At 37.9% G+C, this 19857-nt stretch overlaps 4 protein-coding genes across 4 annotated transcripts; 3 read left to right on the top strand and 1 right to left on the bottom strand.

The window, feature by feature from the left end:
- Positions 1–489: 489 nt before the first annotated feature.
- Positions 490–6582, bottom strand: LOC146955526 (F-box/kelch-repeat protein At3g23880-like). Its single transcript, XM_085748659.1, has 2 exons — positions 6320–6582; positions 490–1357 (listed from the first exon to the last, which is right to left on the bottom strand). Exons 1-2 carry the CDS (start codon positions 6580–6582, stop codon positions 490–492), a joined length of 1131 nt encoding a protein of 376 aa, XP_085604785.1.
- A 3458-nt stretch (positions 6583–10040) lies between these two features.
- Positions 10041–10490, top strand: LOC146955525 (uncharacterized). The gene has a single exon (XM_085748653.1). It carries the CDS (start codon positions 10041–10043, stop codon positions 10488–10490), a length of 450 nt encoding a protein of 149 aa, XP_085604779.1.
- A 4090-nt stretch (positions 10491–14580) lies between these two features.
- Positions 14581–15252, top strand: LOC146955524 (uncharacterized). Its single transcript, XM_085748644.1, has one exon. It carries the CDS (start codon positions 14581–14583, stop codon positions 15250–15252), a length of 672 nt encoding a protein of 223 aa, XP_085604770.1.
- Positions 15253–16068: 816 nt separating this feature from the next.
- On the top strand, positions 16069–18831 carry LOC146955523 (uncharacterized). The gene is made up of 2 exons (XM_085748639.1): positions 16069–18767; positions 18817–18831. Exons 1-2 carry the CDS (start codon positions 16803–16805, stop codon positions 18829–18831), a joined length of 1980 nt encoding a protein of 659 aa, XP_085604765.1. The 5' UTR covers positions 16069–16802.
- The last annotated feature ends 1026 nt before the right edge of the window (positions 18832–19857 follow it).

Here is a 19857-nt window from a genome sequence, read left to right as displayed (position 1 = left end):
AGGAATAACTGGTAATATTAATTCAGATGTAGATCTTAACTAATCAAATAAATAAGTTCTAAAAAATCAATGAACTATGTGCAACAAAGAGAGAAGGCGATAGAAGTACTTTATTTACGTAAGATTGTTCTTTGTAAGCAAAAGGTATTAATGCTTTCATCGTCTTATAAAACCAGAAGCAGCATACTGTCACCATTATCAGTTAAAAGACAGACCCAATTAGTGTCTTCCTACCTATACACTTGCATTCATTGATTATACTTTACCATCAAAGACAACAAAGCATGATTGAGAACGAACAACTCTAACTAACAAACGAATAAAAATAACAAAACAATCTCTTATGATGCAAATTTCGTTCACTATTAATTAACAATGATCCATGAAAGGCCAACACTCAAAACAAATAAAAAAACCAAAATAAACATAAAAGTTGGATTGAATCTCATACAAGTGACATAGCACATCATCCAGATACTAATATTATAGTCAAAGTGATATCAAACTTTCAACATAGACTTTTGATTCTAACCAACCATAGTGGTTCTGAATCTTGAAACTCTTTATAGTATACTTTTTAGAATCGCAAACAACCCACTTCAATTTTTGAAACTCTCTGTGGACGAGCAACACATGGTTTTCGTCCTCAAAAATGTATAATATCTTCTGATGGTGAACAGTCTGATAGGGAGTATCATCATGACTGACATGACCACCAAAGTAAGGAAGATGGATCAATTTAATCCAAGACTCTTTATTTCCGTATTCCTTCATAAGCCAAACATCATTAAAAGAGTGAGAATGTGAAATTATGCACAGGCAATCCCTCATCATACCCAAGGTCAAGTTAATGAGTTTTTCATCATAGTTAGGCTGTGAAATCTCTTGGTAACACTCATTCGCCAAGTAAAGAGAAACAATGACACGTGAGATATTACCAGACGCAGTAGAATATGCAAACCAATTTACAGTGCCACTGACGATTATTCCTTCAGAGAGATCATTGTGGGTCATGAAAGGGAAATCCTTAATCCTTCTCCATGAGTGAGTGCCTAGAGTATAAATGTTAACTTGAGTTTTAAAAATCTCCATGGGAACGCCATCAATTCCATCATATTCACAAGAATATGTGGAAAGAGAAACAACCTTGTACGTATCCGTAAAAGGATCATAGCCAAATCCACAGTTGGTTACAACCTGTTCCAAAGAGGGTAATTTCTTAAATTTTCTTATGGAAGGGTTCCAAAGAACAAGTTGTTTATTAGCAGCGAAACAAAGGAGACCGTCGCAAGAACCAACAAGGGTATCGCAAGAATCTGGAGGAATGGGCGGACAACACTCAAGGAGTGTGGGTTCTATCATAAAGCTAAAACTATTGAATGAATAAAGTGATTTTCATTGATTATAATAGTTGGTTACACACTTATTTATATGTATATGAGGGCATACAATAAGAAAGCTATGCATGCTGTAGAATATTGAAGCTAAACCCTAAGCTAACTAGGTAACTTGCTGCGCAAGTTATCTTCTTCTTCCTTATTATGTAATAGCCCCCCACAAGCTGGAGGTTGATAAATGTCAATCAAACCCAGCTTGGATAGTAATGTAGCAAAAGGTTGAGGAAGGAGAGGTTTAGTAAAGAAATCAGCCAACTGATCCTGGGAAGAGACAGGAAGAAGCTTCAGAATGCCTGCATGAAGTTTTTCCCTGACTATGTGGCAATCAATGTTCAAATGTTTAGTTCTCTCATGGAAAACTGGATTGGCTGCTATGTGTAAAGCACTCTGGTTATCACAAAACAACACAGGAAGCTTGGAACATTGAACATGTAAATCTCTGAGCAAATAGAGGAGCCACTGAAGTTCACAAGTGGCTGAAGCCAATGCCCTATACTCAGCCTCATAAGAAGATCTAGATACAGTCAATTGCTTCTTTGTTCTCCAGGAAATCAATGAATTGCCAAGGAAGAAGCATTGTCCACTAATGGATCTTCTGGAGTCAATACAGCCTGCCCAGTCAGCATCAGAGAAGCCTTGCAAGTGTAAAGAAGAACTTCTGGGAAAATGAAGACCCTTGCCAGGACAACCCTTAAGATACATGAGAACTCTGAGAGTAGCTTGATGATGAGTCTGAGTAGGTTTAGAAAGAAATTGGCTCAGTTGCTGTGTAACAAAAGTGATATCAGGTCTTGTAGTAGTGAGATACAAAAGCCTGCCCACCAATCTTCTGTAGGAAGAAATATCTTCATAATGAGGAGAAGCATCATTGTGAAGTTTGATGGAGGGATCTGATGGAGTGGAAACAGGTTTGGAACCAATGGAGCCTGAATCAGATAAAAGGTCTAAGCAGTATTTTCTTTGACACAATGAAATACCAAGCTTAGAGTGAGCAACTTCAAGGCCAAGAAAATATTTAAGTTGACAATCCTTGATTTTGAATGAAGCATGCAGTATGGATTTGATATGATCAAATTCAGATAAAGTGTCTCCAGCTAGTATGATATCATCAACATATACTAGCAACACAGGAAAAGATGATGCAGTTTGTTTAATGAATAAAGAATGGTCAGATGTGGCCTGAATATAATGTTCCTGAAGCAAGACAGAAGTCAACTTCTCATACCATTTTCTGCTTGCCTGTTTGAGGCCATAAAGGGATTTAAGTAGCTTGCATACTTGGTTTGGTTTAGAGGATGAAACACCAGGAGGCAATGTCATGTAAACATCCTCTTGCAATTCACCATGAAGAAAGGCATTGTTGACATCAAGTTGATGCAGATGCCAAGAATGGATAGAGGCAAGAGCAAGAACCAATCTAACTGTTGTCATTTTAGCCACTGGTGAGTATGTATCAAAGAAGTCAAGCCCTTCAATCTGGTTATATCCCTTAGCTACCAATCTTGCCTTATATCTTTCAATGGACCCATCTGCATGATATTTAACCCTATATATCCATCTGCAACCAATAGGTTTCACATGCTCTTGTAAATCAACCAACTTCCAAGTACCAGTTGACTCAAGAGCTGAAAGCTCAACTTGCATAGCTTGTCTCCAACACTCAAATTTGTTTGCCTCAGTAAAAGATGTAGGTTCAGGATTGGAATGTATGGAAAAAATGAAAGAAGAGTGTTGGTCAGACAGATTATGATGAGAAACATAGTTAGAGATATGATAAGAAGATGCATGAATATTATTACACACATAATCTTGAAGATAAGAGGGAGTGGTTAAATTTCTGGTTGATTTTCTAAGTGGAACAGACTCAGATGGGGTAGGTGAAGGGATATCAGAAGTGTCATGAAAAGAAGGAGGAGGGTCATCAATAAGGGGAGGAGGAATGGTAACAGCATCTGATAATGTGGAAATAGGTTTACTAGGAGTAGAAGAAAAATATTCCCATTGGGAAGTGATAGAGTCTGGATTGGTAGGGTAGGGAAGGATGTGTTCATGGAAAATGACATGTCTTGACACAAACACTTCCCTAGAGTGTATGTCTAACAAAGTAAAACCTTTATAACCTGATGTGTAGCCTAGAAAGATGGATTTTCTGGCTCTAGACTGAAGCTTAGTTCTATGTGCATGTAGAGAAGAAGCAAAACATAAACAACCAAACACTTTGAAAGATGAAATATCAGGTAATTGATTGTATAAAACTTGAAAAGGAGATTGATGCTGAAGAACAGGAGTAGTGATTCTATTAATGAGGAAAACAGCATAAAGAACAGCATAAGACCAGTATGAAGATGGTAATTTGGATTGAAAAAGGAGTGCCCTCCCAACATTAAGAATATGTTGATGTTTTCTCTCAACTCTAGCATTTTGCTGAGGAGTTTCAACACAAGACTTTTGGTGTAAGATGCCATGAGAAGCATAGAAATCATGAATCATGAATTCAGGACCATTATCAGTTCTCACAAATTTAGGGGTAACATGAAATTGGTTTTGGATCATGGTTATAAAAGACTTGACATGATGAGAAACTTCTGATTTTGATTTCAGTAAAATGATCCACAAAAACCTACTATGATCATCAACAATTGTTAAAAAATATTTATGACCATGTATGGAAGAAACTGATAGACGACCCCATATATCAAGATGTAATAGTTCAAAATTGCAAGAAGCATGAGACATACTAGGAGTAAAAGGAATATGCTTTTGTTTTGCAAAGTGACAAATATCACATGTTGCTTTATTATCATTAGTAATAGAGGGATACAAAGATGACATTTTATCCATTCTTTGATGAGATAAATGTCCCAATCTAAAATGCCAAAGGGCTTTAACAGGAATACAATGACTTGAATTACAAGAAATTGAAGAAACAGATGCACTAGGTGCATTTATTGTACTAGAAATAGAGGGAACAGAAGATAAACTGGAACTGTGAAATTTGTAGAGACCATCATGTTGACTAGCCAAACCAATCATCTTCAGGGATTTCTTGTCCTGTATAATGCATTGATTAGCAGAGAAATGAAACACACAAGATAAAGCATGACACACTTTAGCTACAGAGATAAGATTTAAAGTAAAAGTGGGAGAATATAAGACATTTGTGAGATAAAACTGAGGACTGAAAATGATAGTGCCAGCTTGGGTAAGAGTAACATTGGAACCATTAAATAAAGTGACATAAACAGGTTTAATGGTGTAAATGGAGTCAAAAAGAGACAATGTGGTGCAAATATGCTCATTAGCACCTGAATCAAGTAACCAAAGTGAAGTATTAGGTAAAGAGCAGGAATTGACATTGAATATACCTGCAGAAGAAGTGGAAGCAATGTGACTGGAATGAATTTGAGGAGAGGCACTTATATGATTGGTGGTGGGGCCAGGAGAAGGATTGGGAGCTGAGGCAAACAAATTTGCTTGTTGAAGCAATAACACAAGTTGATCAATCTTATCCTGAGCCAAACCAGTACCACCAGAAACATTACTAGCATCAGAAGTCTTTGCTGAAGCAGCATTTGCCTGAGATTGAGCAGGAGCTTGATTTTTGTTAGGGAAACCATGTTTTTGGTAACAAAACTCAATTGTGTGATTGTATCTATTGCAGAAAGTGCAATATCTGGAAGAAGGCTTATTGAAAGAACCTCTACCACGACCTTGAGGTCTTCTTGCATCTGATGCATTAACCAAAGCAGAACCATCTTCAATAGAAGGAAGAGAAGGAATCAACACATTGTTACTCTCTTCTTGAACAACTAAAGAGAAAACCTTGTTCAAAGATGGTAAAGGATCAAGTAAAAGAACTTGAGTTTTCACAACTGAAAACTGATCATTGAGTCCAGTGAGGAACTGAATGATCTGATCCTCCACTCTGTAATTCTTGTTAGTACGCATTGCAGCACAACTACATTGAACAGGGCAAGTGCAACTGAGAAAAGGACGATGAGAATGCAACTCTTCCCATAAAGCTTTCAATTCAGTGAAGTATTCCAAAACAGATCTTGATCCTTGTCTAAGGTTGTTAATGGAGGAACGAAGATTGGCAATTCGAATACGATCGACTTTGGAAAAACGTTCCTTGAGATCTTGCCAAACTTCAAAAGCAGTGTCATGGAAAACAACCGTTTGAGTAATGGAATCAGAAACAGAGGCTATAAGCCATGACTGAACGAGATGATTACAACGTTCCCAAGCGTTTTTGTTGAGATCATCATCGTCAGGAACAGGAAGAGTTCCATTGATGAATGAAAGTTTGTTCTTAGCACCAAGAGCACGTTGAATTAACTGGCTCCATGCAAGATAATTGGAACCGTCAAATTTAGGAGAAATCAACACAGAGTGAGGTCCTTCACTCGGATGAACGTAATAGGGAGATTTAGTATCTTGACTAGCTTGTTGATTGCGAACCATGGCGAATCAATGCAAAAACCAGAAATGAAATGGAGAAAAATTGCAACGAATCACACACAGAAAATGAAGAAAGAAATCTCAATGAAGAAATTGAGATCAAGAACAAGAAGATTCGTGCAAAACAGAGACGAATCAGAGTGAAAATAGAGAAGAAAAGAAGAAATGAGAAAGCTCGAGCTTCAAGCTTCAATGGTGGAAACGGTTAGGAATCAGAAAATGGATCGTAACAAACTCTCTAAGGAGAGAGAAACTGATACCATATCATAAAGCTAAAACTATTGAATGAATAAAGTGATTTTCATTGATTATAATAGTTGGTTACACACTTATTTATATGTATATGAGGGCATACAATAAGAAAGCTATGCATGCTGTAGAATATTGAAGCTAAACCCTAAGCTAACTAGGTAACTTGCTGCGCAAGTTATCTTCTTCTTCCTTATTATGTAATAGGTTCAGAGGTGAAAATTGAGGTGAGTGGAAGAGAATAGAGTGGATAAGACATCATACTAAACTTACGTACCGGTGGAGGAGGGATCCATGTGCATGCGAGGAGGTGTTTGCGTTTGGTTGTTGACACGCGAAGGTGTTTTTTGACGAAACTGCTATCATCTGAGATTAGAGTATTCCATGATTTGCATACGCAGCGGAGTTTTACAAGGAACTTCACTGGGAGTTGACATAGGATTTCAGCCACAAGATCCAACGGAATATGAGTCATCGGCACCGTGTGAATATTAGGGTTTGGTAGAATTCAGAGCGATAGTTTTTGATTATAACGGAGGAGGTGTGCTGCTGTTTGCTTTTATAACAGACGGGCTCATGAATTAGGGTTTGTAAAATTTAAGAGTGAATTTGGTGATTTGTTGCGGAGTGTATATGTGTATTTTTCTTTTTTTTTTTTTGGTCTATATGTGTGTTTTATTGACCATGGGGATGTGTGATTAATCAAATCAAATTGGAAAAAAAAAATTCCTTAGAAAACAAAGCAACAAAAAATTGGAATTTTTTTATCATTTTCATTTTTTTAAATCATAATGATCCCTTCTATGCCAATTAAAGTTGACTTTGTTGGTGAGTAGTTGACTCATTCCTACAATAGCGGGTTTAATTCTCCTTGTCAATATGTGGACATCTAATTTGGTGGGTGATTTTTATCTATGTTAGCGCTTGAGCTTTAAGGACTGTTCTAACTCTAGAATGTTTTTAGACTTAATTGTAGTTTTAACCCACCTACTTTTTCAATTGTGCAATTTTAACTCCCTAAGTTTCAAATGTGCGATTTTAACCCTCCTAAATTAGATTTTTCTTTAGAAAGGCTAAATCAGCTATTTGATCACAACTTATTTATCATTTTCATTTTGGTTTCATAATTAATTGTTGTTACATTTAGATCCCTCGAGTAGTTTTGATTTATGGACTTTATTAAATGTAAAAGATGCTCACGTATTTAAAAGATCAAGGACCTCTTGGTTGAAGTATGAATGTTGGCCGATATGACGGGAACAATGATAAGCTAGAGGGGGGTTGGGGATGGATTATCACCTTAGTTTTGAAAGTTTTCGAAAGCGTATGATATAACGCCCTATTTCTATTTAAGCGATAAAACACGCGAATATAGCAAATATTCAAGAAATAGACGCTACGTCTCAAACTAAACAACAACTTGCATGCATAGATATAAATCTCAACAGTCGCAGCGGACATATAATCATACATCTCCAATCAAATCAATACATATACCATGGTCAAATACATCATCAACATAAAATTCTCTAAATCCCAACAATCAGTACATCTCAAATAATAAATTAAGTCCAACACAACTAAAAGACACTGACTCGACCTAATCAGAGCCCTGAACTATAACTCCAAAATGACAGCGGAGGCTAACTCCAGCTATCCAAGCACTCACCGCAAGCGGACTACTCCTGCACAGCGTCTACCCATCCATACAGACAGGTAGGCGGCCAAAACCACTGGAGGTTAGTATTACATCAATCATAATCAATATAAATAACTTGATATAGATAAAATAGTTCAATTCTCAATTAATCATCATGAACATTTAACCTCCACATCCACATTCATATAACAACCTCAATCATTGCAAGTATATAATCATTTAGCACACTTATCATCATCATCATTCAATACAACAATCAAGACTCACGCAATGTGCTATGCCTAAACTCGACACATACATGCATGTGGTACCAAATCACCTCAAGGTCGTCACCTTCGATGCAACAAAAACATCGTAATCACCTCAATTGGATATAAAATCCGCCACCATTAGTCATGAATGCATGAACATATGACTCGACTACAATGCATATGTTCACACAAACAAATCACCTCACCATCACCAACATTTAGTATATATGCAATCGACATTCGACAACAATTCACCATCATATATACAATCACCAACAACATCCATAATTCAATCAACATATAATTGTCACATATATACATCATCAAACATCTCCACATAAATTATATCAACTATCCACAAGGGATTCATAAGAAATCGGCTCCTAAAAACATTTTCAACAAAGTTCGTCTCTCAAAATCACAACATTAGAAATAATTGAGCATTTAAGCCAAAACCAAGTAAACAAGTTCCAAAGCCTAAACTAAGTATACCTCTAGGTCACATGTGGGAGCAGTAGAGGATACTTTGGCGTTTCACCGGCCAAGTGTGACGAAATCATGAAAAACTCAAAGTTCGTCTCTGATGACACTCTGTCATCTTAGTTTTTCTTAGGCACTTTTATATCATTTTGGGTCATATTCATTGCAATTTATGGAGTTACAAGCTACAAAAGGAGAAGAAATTGAAGTTTTTAAAGACTGAAAATCGGCCACCGATTTGTAGAATCGACCACCGATTTTTGCTGCAGTCTAAGCCAAAAACTTTCTGCTAAAATCGGCCACCGATTTGTGCATATCGGCCGCCTATTTGAGACTTATGGGCACGCGTGTTTTTGAAATCGGCCACCCATTTTGGAGCACGGTGGCCGATTTTTAGCTTCTTATAAATATAAAAGAGGTGTTTCTGAATGAGGGGTTCACGTTTTTGGAGATCTAAAGGCACAGAAACACATAGGAAGCGATCGGGAGCATCATTGAAGGAAGTTTATCAAGAATCATTGATGAATTGTTCTTGTAATCTTTCTTTTATCCCTTCTTCTTGTTTAATTGCTATGTCTAACTAAACCATCCATTGTTGGGGATGAGTAACCCTAGATGAACATGATTGTCATATGACCTGACCTTTATTATTGATTAAACTTATTGAATTGCTTTTCTTATCTCTGTTCTTAATGCTTTTATTGCTTGGCCGCCTTTAAATTGATTTATGTTTTATATTGTGATACGGAAGTGGAATTTATAAATGCTTGAGATAAGAAATCCTTGCCTTTCTAATCTAGGAATAGATGCAAACCCTTGGAACCATTTGAGAATCCTTGTTCGTTCATGCTTAATTTTAATCTTAAAACTCACTAAGGAATTAGGTGGTTATTTTAAAATTAACGTTTCTGTCACTAAGGAATTAGGGCACGAATTTTATAGAGGATTCGGTAGCAACTAGATGAGTCAAATCAATAGCGATAATTTGGTTGTTAACATGAAATAGTCATCCCGTGAAACTCATCCCCAACACTTTTCTCTTTATAAAGTTTGAACCATATTTACTTTGCTTAATTTTCATTATTGCAATCAACCAAATTCAGTACCTTTTTGTTCAATTAAGTTATAAATACTATTCGACAGTATAACGCGATCCTCGAGTTCGACACTCGGTCTTACCGTTTTAATTTTACTGCTTGCACGATTTCGTACACTTGCGAAAATCGCTATCAAGTTTTTGGCGCCGTTGCAGGGGATTGCCAAATCACTGTTGAATTTTATTTTCTTAATCGAAATTTATTGCTCTGCAATAAAATTTTCGCTTTCTTTTTATTTTTTTATTGCTCAATCTCCTATTACTCACTATTTGTCTAATCTTGTATGCGAGGCCAGGCCTCAGCTGAACTTCTCTTTATTCCAGAGATTGAAAAGACTTGCCGAGCCAATCGGAAAGAAGCAAAACTCAGGAAACTTAGGGAAAAGTAAGAGGCGAGTAAAGTGGAGACTGACACGGACGAAGAGGTATTCGAAGTAGGCAAAGAGATGGAGGGTCAACCACCACCGGTACAACCTGAAGAAAGACTTCTCGGAGACTATGGGACCCGTGACAGAAACCGAAACAGGCTAACCATTACTAATCAGCCTGTGACGGTGGACAAGTTTGAGATCAATCCTGGGTTGTTGCAGGAGCTTAAGGAGAATCAGTATGCGAAAAAGTACAATGAAGATGCTAACAAGCACTTGAAGAGTTTCTTGATACTTTGTGAGACAGCAAAAGTGCAAGGGCACTTTGAAGAAGCCAAACGGTTGAGACTGTTTCCGTTCACTTTGACTGATGACGCTTATGAGTGGTTTGACTCCTTACCGGCTGGCAGTATAACAACATGGAATGAAATGGAAGACAAGTTCTTGGAGCAGTTCTTTCCTACAACTTTGTTTGTGAGAAGGCGACAAGACATTTCTAGTTTCCAGCAGAGAGAAGGAGAGTCCTGAGGAGAAGCTTATAAAAGGTACAAGAAGCTACTATCAGCTTGTCCCGAGCACAACTTTGATACTACTGTTCAAATGCAGATTTTCTGTAATGGTCTGCGTCTAGCTACTAGACAAGTTCTCGACACAGCTTCCAGTGGTTCCATAAATTTCAAAACCGCCTCTCAAATAATCAAGGTCATTAAAGCTGTTGCACTTAATGAACAAATGGAGTAGAACTGGTGGTACAAGGGGAGAACTCGTAGATCTGAATCAACTTGCGCTCAAAAAAGCTCAAAACATACTCACCGGTAAGCAGATTCAAGATGCAGTATCCGCTGAAGTGACAAAGAGAATGGTAGCCCTTAACTTAACCCAACCACAAGTTGCTCCGGTTAATCAAATGAACACTGTCAAATGTGATTGGTGCACCGACCCTCATTTTACTATGCATTGTGATGTGCCCATGGATGCGACCCAAGTGGAGATGGTAAATTATCTCAGCAGTCAAGGGAACCAACCGAAGAACAACCCTTTCTCAAATACTTATAATCCAGGATGGAGAAATCATCCAAACTTTTCATAGAGGAATCAACAAGGTAGCTCTCAGAACCAACAACAAGGGGGTTATCAAGGAGGTCCATCAAACCAAGCACCAAAGAAGGCGGATTGGGAGTTAGCAATTGAAGCAATGGCTACCAACATGAATTCCTTAGCTCAAGAAACCAGAGAGGCTCAAAAGAATACAAGGGCTTCAATCAAAAATCTTGAAAATCAAGTTAGGCAAATTGCTCAACAACTCACACAACGAGCTCCAGGAACCCTTCCTAGCAACACTGTTATTAATCCAAGGGATCATGAAACTGTGAACATGGTTACTACAAGAAGCAGAAAGAGGGAAGAATCACTATCATCACAAGCTAAACATGATGACGGTGACTCATCTCCTGAACTAATTGAAGTGAAGGTCGAAGTGCGTGATACCATCGATACTCATGTTGTCGAAGAGCCGGAAAAGAAAAAGAAATATGAGATTCCCACAAATCAAGCTGCCTTTTCCTCAAAGGTTGAAGAAAGAAAAAGATGAGAAGTGCTTTGCAAAATTCATTGAGATGTTCAAGAAACTACAAATCAACATCCCATTTGCTGAAGCTCTCCAACAAATGCCTTCATATGCAAAATTCATGAAGGACATCCTTTCAAGGAAGAGAACAATAGATGATGAAGATGTGATGCTCACCGAGCAGTGTAGTGCGTTCTTACAAAGAAAAATTCCAAGGAAACTAAAAGACCCCGGGAGTGTCACTATTCCTTGTACCATTGGGGATAGAACTTTCAAGAAATCTTTGATTGATCTTGGGGCTACTGTGAGCCTGATGCCGTTGTCCATCTACAAGAAACTTGGCATCGGAAGAGTAAGAGATACTAGGATGACATTGCAGTTTGCAGACAAGTCCTACAAATTTCCCTATGGCATAGTTGAAGATGTTCTTGTGAAGGTTGATAAATTCATCTTCCCGGTAGATTTTGTTGTTCTTGAGATGGAAGAAGATGATGACATCCCATTGATACTAGGGCGCCCATTCTTACAAACTGGAAGGTGCTTGATTGATATGGAAGATGGTACTTTGACATTGAAGTTCTTTGATGAGGTGGTCAAGCTAAATGTTCTCAAAGCTATGAAACACCCGGAAGAAAAAGAGAAATGCTATAGAATAGATATGATCAAATCCTTTGTGAAAGAAAAATTACAAAAAGAAGTGCCAGCTTTACCACTTGAAAGAGTTTTGAGCTTACCACCAGAAGTTGCTAAAGAAAGTGAAGACCCCTATGAATGTGAAGTTCTAGCTATGTTGGAGGCTTGCCCATCCCACAACCGTCGCACCCCTACTAGGTGGGAGGAGTTACATCCTCAAGGAGAAGTTGTGGAAAAATCAATTAAAGAACCGGCAGTTGAACTTAAACAATTACCCCCTCACTTGAAGTATGTGTTAATTGGTGAGAAATAGAAGTACTCAGCCATCATAAGTGCTACTTTGAGCAAACTTGAAGAAGAGAAACTATTGAGGGTTCTTAGAATGTACAAGGGTGCTCTGGGTTGGTCTATTGGTGATTTGAAAGGCATAAGTCCCACTTTCTGCATGCATAAAATATTGATGGAGGATAATTTCAAGCCGGTGGTGCAACCACAACGAAGACTCAATCCAAGTTGTTCAGACAGTTCGTGGGTTAGTCCTGTCCAAGTTGTTCCTAAAAAGGGCTGGACGACAGTGGTGATGAATGAGAAGAATGAATTGCTCCCAACTCGTACAGTCACTGGGTGGAGAGTATGCATAGACTACAGAAGGCTGAACATTGCAACCAGGAAGGATCACTTCCCACTACCTTTTATTGATCAGATGCTTGAGAGGTTAGCGGGTCATGAGTACTACTGTTTCTTGGACGGGTACTCCGGTTACAACCAGATTGTTGTAGCACCTGAAGACCAAGAGAAAACTGCTTTCACATGTCCTTCTGGGATATTTGCCTACAGGAGGATGCCATTCGGGCTATGCAATGCCCCTGCCACGTTTCAAAGGTGTGTGATGTCCATATTCTCCGATATGCTTGAAAAACATATCGAAGTTTTTATGGACGATTTCTCTGTCTTTGGCTCTTCTTTTGATAATTGTTTGCATAATTTATCTCTTATATTGGAAAGATGTCAAAATACTAATTTAGTCCTAAACTGGGAAAAATGCCATTTTATGGTGAGAAAGGGAATTGTTTTGGGTCACCGAATCTCCCACAAGGGGATAGAAGTTGACCAAGCAAAAATTGAAGTAATAGAAAAACTTCCTCCTCCCACTAATGAGAAAGGCATTAGAAGCTTTTTAGGCCATGCAGGTTTTTATAGGAGGTTCATTCAAGATTTTTCAAAAATAGCAAAACCCCTTACTAACCTGCTTGTCAAAGACATACCTTTTCAATTCAATGATGAATGCTTCAATGCTTTTAACACTTTAAAGCAAAAATTGATCACTGCCCCTATTGTCACTGCACCTGATTGGTCACTACCTTTTGAAATTATGTGTGATGCAAGTGACATAGCTGTTGGGGCAGTGCTTGGTCAAAGAAAAGATAAGTTGTTGCATGTAATTTATTATGCTAGTCATGTTTTGAACCCGGCACAACTTAATTATGCCACCACTGAAAAAGAACTCCTGGCTTTTGTTTATGCTTTTGATAAATTTAGATCTTACTTGTTAAGGTCTAAAGTTATTGTTTACACTGACCACGCTACACTAAGGTATTTGTTTTCTAAGCAGGAATCTAAGCCAAGGCTTCTTAGGTGGATACTGTTGTTGCAGGAATTTGATTTAGAGATCTGTGACAAGAAAGGATCAGAGAACACGGTGGTTGACCATCTTTCTCGCGTGGAGAAGATGGATGAAATGGAAGAGAAGAGGCCTATCAAGGACCTCTTTGCTGATGAACACATCCTAGCTATTACGGTAATGCCGTGGTTCGCGGACTTTGCGAACTACATGGTGGGTAAGATTATTCCTCCTGACTTTAACTCCCAACAACGTAAGAAATTCCTACATGACTGCAAGTCATATGTGTGGGATGAACCATTTTTGTACAAAAGGGGGGTTGATGGTTTGTTAAGAAGGTGTGTCTCTGAAGATGAGCAAGAAAAGGTGTTGTGGTACTGCCATGACTCCAGCTACGGGGGACACTTTAGTGGGGATATGACTGCTGCAAAGGTCCTTCAATCAGGCCTGTTTTGGCCTACTCTTTTTAAAGATGCCTTCACCTATGTTAAGAAATGTGACCGCTGCCAACGCACAGGAAATATTTCAAAAAGAAACGAGATGCCACAAAATTCTGTGTTAGAAGTGAAAATCTTTGATGTATGGGGAATTGATTTCATGGGACCATTCCCATCCTCATGCTCAAAGATGTACATTTTGGTGGCAGTGGATTACGTTTCTAAGTGGGTAGAAGCAAATGCCACACAACCAAAGATGCTCAAGTAGTGGTTGCCTTTCTTAAGAAAAATATTTTTTCACGCTTTGGGGTACCTAGAGCATTAATTAGTGATGAAGGCACCCACTTCCTCAATCGAAAGATGGAGGCATTGTTGAAAAAGTACAATGTGCATCATCGGATTGCCACACCGTACCATCCTCAAACAAGTGGCCAAGTAGAAGTGTCAAATAGGCAAATCAAGCAAATCCTAGAGAAAACTGTGAACTCGTCCCGAAAGGACTGGTCACTCAAGCTTGATGATGCCTTGTGGGCATACAGAACGGCGTTCAAAACACCGATAGGTATGTCTCCTTTTCAAATTGTTTATGGAAAATCATGTCACTTACCTTTGGAACTTGAGCACAAAGCATTATGGGCCACCAAATTCCTGAATTTTGATCTTACCAAAGCAGGTGAATCCAGAATTCTTCAACTCCATGAGTTGGATGAATTCCAGAATTTTGCCTATGAAAATGCCAAGATTTTTAAAGAAAAAACCAAGAAATGGCATGACAAAAAGATTCAAAATAGGGAATTTCGAGAAGGGCAATCGGTTTTACTTTTTAATTCCAGGTTGAGGTTGTTTCCTGGGAAGCTGAAATCAAGGTGGTCCGGCCCGTTTGAAGTTGTGAGAGTTTACCCCTACGGTGCCATCGAGGTGAAGGATCCAGACTCTGATAGAAATTTCAAAGTAAATGGACAGAGACTCAAACCATACTATGGGGGAGAGTTAGAGCGTCCAACTGAGTCTATCCCATTACACTCCACTTGAAGGAAGAAAAGTGGACCGTCAAGCTTAGGACGTTAAACCAGCACTTGATGGGAGGTAACCCATTGTTTTCAGATAGGTATAATTTCTTATTCCCTTTTCCTTACAAAAATGTGGATTGTAAAAATTTTTCTAAGTCCACACAAAAATATTTTGCAATTTTAATTCGGAAAAAATCGGCCGCCGATGTGTAAAAATCGGGGCCCGATCTCTTGAAAATTTTTACTTTGATTGCAAAAAAAATGGGGGGCTTCAAAATCGGTGCCCGATATGCTTAGATCGGCAGCCGATTTTGAAGCAACAACAACAATTTTTTTTACTAGATTTTTCTCTGGCCTATTTTCCCCAATCGTTAGCCGATTCGCAACCCGCCAGCACGCACTCGGTGGCCGATTTCTGGCACTCGGTGGCCGATTTTCGGCCTTCTCTAAATCCACCCAATCTTCATTCATTCATTCCCAACTTCCACAAGTAATGTTATGCTGCCTAAATCTCCATTGAAACCGCAAATTGCTTCATCTTCATCATTCTCAACCACCCAAACCAAAATCTCTATCAAACCCTTCACTCATCATCTCTAAACTTCACTAACCTTCATAAACCATTCACAAACCCACACGTCTTCATCCCTAACCTCACCATCTCATAAACCTTCATCAACAACACCACTACCCATTACCCCTAACCTTCAAAAATCATTCCCAAAAACCACAAATCATTATCAACAATCAAACCCACAAACTTTTACCAAAAAATTAAACCCAAATTCCATCAATTTCATCAAACCCTAACTTTATCCCCAAATTCATATTCCCAAATTCACATACTGTTAGCCAATATATTTTACTAGCTGTAATAAATGTGGTCAAAGTATAGTTGACCTAGATTTAAAGAAGATTCGAACAGAGTGTTGTGTTGAAAGCAAATATGGGTTCGAAGATGGTAGAAGACTTCGATAAGGCAGTTTTCGAAGGTGGTTATCAGCAGTTATTCTTTAAGTCAGTTTTTATTTTAAGTTTGTTTTCAAATAAGTAAAACTGTCGACTTGTGGCAGTTGTAGTTTGAATTTCAAAGAAGTGTAGTTATTTCTAGACTTAGTATAAATAGTAGTTTTTCATAGGAAAAACAGGTCACAATTCCGTCATACAAACTTACACTCAAAGTATCCGTATGGAAGCGAGAAACGAGTCACAAGTTGCAATGTATGAATCTGTGTACCAACCTTTGTTTAATCAATGCAATTTACCCTTTGTTCTTTAAGTGTTCTTGCACTTTACTTTATTAAGTTCGATTGAGTTCAAGTGGATTGAATTCGATTGTTTTTATCATATTTCTTATATTTTTGACATCAAAAACGCAGAATTTCTAACAACAAGAACAAACACAATATGTCCTAAGATTTACTGGTTGATCTTGCAAGTTACCATTTGTAAACCAGCGGTTGTTTACGAAAATCCAACGTAAACAAATTGGCACGCCCAGTGGGACCGTTTGTGTTTTTTGTTTATAGTTTTTGTTAGAATTTCTTTTAATTCTGGTTTGTTTTGTTGTGTATGCAATTAAGAAACAAGAAATTGCTTCTTAATATGACACGCGCTAACAACCAAAAGAAAACAAATCCAACATCTTCAAATGAAGATGTGGATCAAGTGACGGTTGAAGATGATGTTTCATCCCCAGGGAATGTTAGAACATCACAGGCTGTTCCAACCAGTAATACAGTCACTCAAACATCGTCTCAGGCCATGCCTTCGATGGCCACAGTAATTTCTCAAGCCATGCCTTCGATGGTTACCCAAACTTCCCATGATTATCCAAATACTTCTATTCAAGGAGTTTGGGATCATAGATCAATGCCATATGGTATGCCATCATCATTGATGCAAGGCTTACAAACTAGTGGTAATATGTTTTCAGAGAATTTAAATGTTTCATTACCACAACTTTTTGGTCCTGGGGTATCTACAACATATAGAAGTCCCCAACAAAATTTAACCAACGCTTCTATGGCTGCCATTAGGCAAACTATGGAAGAAACTAATCATGATATGGTTAATATGATGACCCAACAAATTGGTACTGTCATAAATCCTTTAATTCGAGACACCAACACTAGTTATCAACGGTTGTCTGATCAAATGGAAAGAATTGCCAATTTCTTTGGCGCTCCACCAATCCAAAATAACCCATTGCCTCAAAATCGAAATGTGAGGGCAATTGAAATAATTGCTGATGAACCAGTGGTTCGAAATCATGAAAATATTGTCCAACCACAAGTAGTACAACCACAAATTCAGGCAGAACCTGAAAGACAACCCATTTTGGTTAACAGAAACCAAGATGCCGATCAAGTGGTTTTACAAGCCCGTCGGAACAATTTCGATGGTCAGAATAATATAGCAGGTATTGTCGAGGCTTTGTTAGCCCAAAATGGTTTTAATATGGGTTTACATAGACCAAATTTTGTGTCTCCTTTGTCTGAGTATGTTTTAGATGCTGAAGTGCCTAGAAATTGGAAAATTCCAAAGTTTACCAAATTTGCTGGAGAAACTGATGAATCTACTGTCGAACACATTGCTAGGTTTCTCATGGAAGCAGGAAATATTGCAGAAAATGAAAATTTGAGAATGAAATATTTCCCAAGTTCTTTGACAAAAAATGCTTTTACTTGGTTTACAACTTTACCTCCTCATTCAATTTATAGTTGGAACCAATTAGAAAAAGCTTTTCATGAACAATTTTACATGGGTCAATCTAAGATTAGTTTGAAAGAATTGGCCAGTGTTCGACGTAAAAGTCATGAGTCAATCGATGATTATCTCAATAGGTTTCGTCTCCTTAAGGCTAGATGTTTTACTTCTGTTCCAGAATATGAATTAGTCGAAATGGCTGCTGGTGGCCTCGATTATTCTGTTCGAAAGAAATTAGATACCCAGTACTTAAGAGACATGGCCCAATTGGCAGACAGAGTTCGACAAGTTGAAAGACTTAAAGCTGAAAAAATTAGAACTCATAACAAATTTTCTAAAAAAGAAAAAATTGCCTATATAGAAACAGGAGATAGTGAACCCGAATTCGATTGGGGTTTAGATATCGTTGAAGACAATGATATAAACCTGGCAGAATTAAAAGATGGACCTCCATATGCTTGTAAAATGTTGAGGCCATCCAATGGAAAAAATCCTGAAGATCCCAAGAGTGACAAATATCCTTCTAAAACTTATACTTTTGATATTACTAAAAGTGAAGAAATTTTTGATCTATTAGTTAATGATGGCATAATATTGGTGCCACCTAATATGAAGTTACCTCCTTTGGAACAAAGGAAGAAAAGAGGATTTTGTAAATTCCATGGTTTTTTAGGTCATAACCTATCTCGATGTACTCGTTTCAGGGATTCTGTACAAAAAGCTCTTGATGAAGGGAGGCTAAAATTCGGAGAAAAACCAAAACAACAAGTGGATGGAGATCCTATGAAAAAGGCAGAGTCCATGTTTGCTGATGTGTCTACCAATGTGGTAGAATCCATATTTGCTGGTATTTCTATCAATATGGTGGAAATTTCAGATAATATTGATGTAGAAATGGTTACTGAGGACCATCGAATTGAAGAGCCAGTGGTTACTGAAGATCAATTGGCCAAGGAAATGGAGAAAGCATATCCAAAGGCTGAAGAAGATTTGGTTGATTTTTTAAACCGATGTAAAATATCTAACACCCATGCTATGCTTTGTCCTCGATGCAGTGCAGTGTTCGATAAAGAAGCTGCGAAATCAGTTGAAGGATATCAACCTCAAACAAAACGTAAAGGAGGGTGGTTCGAGAACCGTTCTAAGTTTGGCTTTAACAAAAGAGGTGTTCCTTACAAGATGAAAACTTCAGAGAAGTATCAAGTGAAGAACCATAAGAAGACGTTCGTTCCTTCATCGAAGTCTCCTATTGATACTTGGGTTTTCTCTGGAGGCAAGAAAACTGGTCATTCTGCGCCTCCAGCACCACCAACAAAATGGGTAAAAAGAGCTGTCAAAGTTCCAGACCAACCAGAGAGTTCTAATCCTAACAAGTATGCTTACAAAAATAATTATAAAGGTAAGAATCCTATGACTAGAACTCAATGGCGCCGTTTTCAACGCCAGAAAAAGGAAGGAGTTTTAAAAGATGTCACTAATGGTGACAAAAGTAAGGGAAAACAACCAATAGTTTTCGAAATGGTTAAAAAACCAGCTACTGAAAGAATTTTCCCTCCATTATCTTCTGCTTTAAACATCCCTAAAGGGGATGATGATATTCTAACTTCTACTTTTTCAGATTCTGAACCAAGTCTTGACATTATATGTGTGGTTTCTGTACTACCAATTGAATATGCACATGATGTATCTTCGAAGGCCAATCATGATGATGAATGTGATTTCACTGAGGAAATGGCTCGTCATAGGCCTCTATGTTATTATGTTATGAATAATGGCTGCATCGAAGATCAACATGCAGTGTTCGAGAAACCTGATGATAGCATGAAGCTTCATTTAAAGCCTTTGTTTATTCAAGCTAAATTAAATGGTGTTGGAATTAACAAAGTGTTGGTAGATGGTGGTGCTACTGTTAATCTCT

This window comes from Medicago sativa, chromosome 1 (assembly GCF_051527215.1).
Source record: "Medicago sativa cultivar Bolivia chromosome 1, Bolivia_mono, whole genome shotgun sequence".
Classification (NCBI taxonomy): Eukaryota; Viridiplantae; Streptophyta; class Magnoliopsida; order Fabales; family Fabaceae; genus Medicago; species Medicago sativa.
Note: the sequence above shows the minus strand (reverse complement) of the source record. Positions and strands in the feature narration are given on the sequence as shown.